The 641-nt window shown below is 40.2% G+C and overlaps 1 protein-coding gene across 1 annotated transcript in view; it reads right to left on the bottom strand.

The window, feature by feature from the left end:
- Positions 1–360: 360 nt before the first annotated feature.
- The window catches only part of LOC106884220 (uncharacterized), a 79,489-nt gene continuing 79,208 nt past the window's right edge, over positions 361–641 (bottom strand). Inside the window, exon 21 of the mRNA XM_052976156.1 lies at positions 361–525. Coding sequence (XP_052832116.1) covers positions 376–525 — 150 coding nt within the window. The 3' untranslated portion in view covers positions 361–375. The remainder of the gene's footprint in view (positions 526–641) is intronic.

Raw genomic sequence — 641 nt, 5'->3', positions numbered from 1 at the left:
ACACCACAACGAAATCATCACAAAAAGAGAAGTAAAACAAGGAAATTACATACTTCGGTTACCAGAACAACGCCATTCTAAAACAGTCTTCAAACGGACGCCACCTTCCGGAGGGAAAAAGAAATTGAGCAAGACCGAAAACTGAACGGCGCAGAACGTTCTTAACCGACATGAGATGCCCAAATCACATACCCGGATTAAGAGAAAACCGCAGCCAACAGAAACCAGTGACATCAACTAGCTTCCCAAATATGCACCAGAATACTGGAGAGAATGATATTGATAATAAACTCTGCTGCAAAACGTTTTATCTGAGATTAACTTTGTTGAAACTAGTTAGAAAAAAGCTCCAAACCCGCGTAATGTGTTAGCGAATTATTGTCGGTTATGTAGTTTCTTACCTTCAAACACAATCTGAAACATGAAGTCATTGGTTACTTCATAACAGTCTTTTATATTGAAAACATCCATAGGAATCGGGGCTACGTCGAAATCGAAGAAACTGTGTACAGCGTAGTAGGTGACCTAATGAAAGACGAGAAGAAAATATATTAAACGGTTATATGTGTGTGCACACACAAGCACATGCACATGCCTCTGTGTGTGTGTGTGTGTGTGTGTGTGTGTGTGTGCGTGTGTAT

Source organism: Octopus bimaculoides, chromosome 23, assembly GCF_001194135.2.
Source record: "Octopus bimaculoides isolate UCB-OBI-ISO-001 chromosome 23, ASM119413v2, whole genome shotgun sequence".
In the NCBI taxonomy this organism is placed as follows: Eukaryota; Metazoa; Mollusca; class Cephalopoda; order Octopoda; family Octopodidae; genus Octopus; species Octopus bimaculoides.
This window is presented reverse-complemented; position numbering and strand designations above follow the sequence as displayed.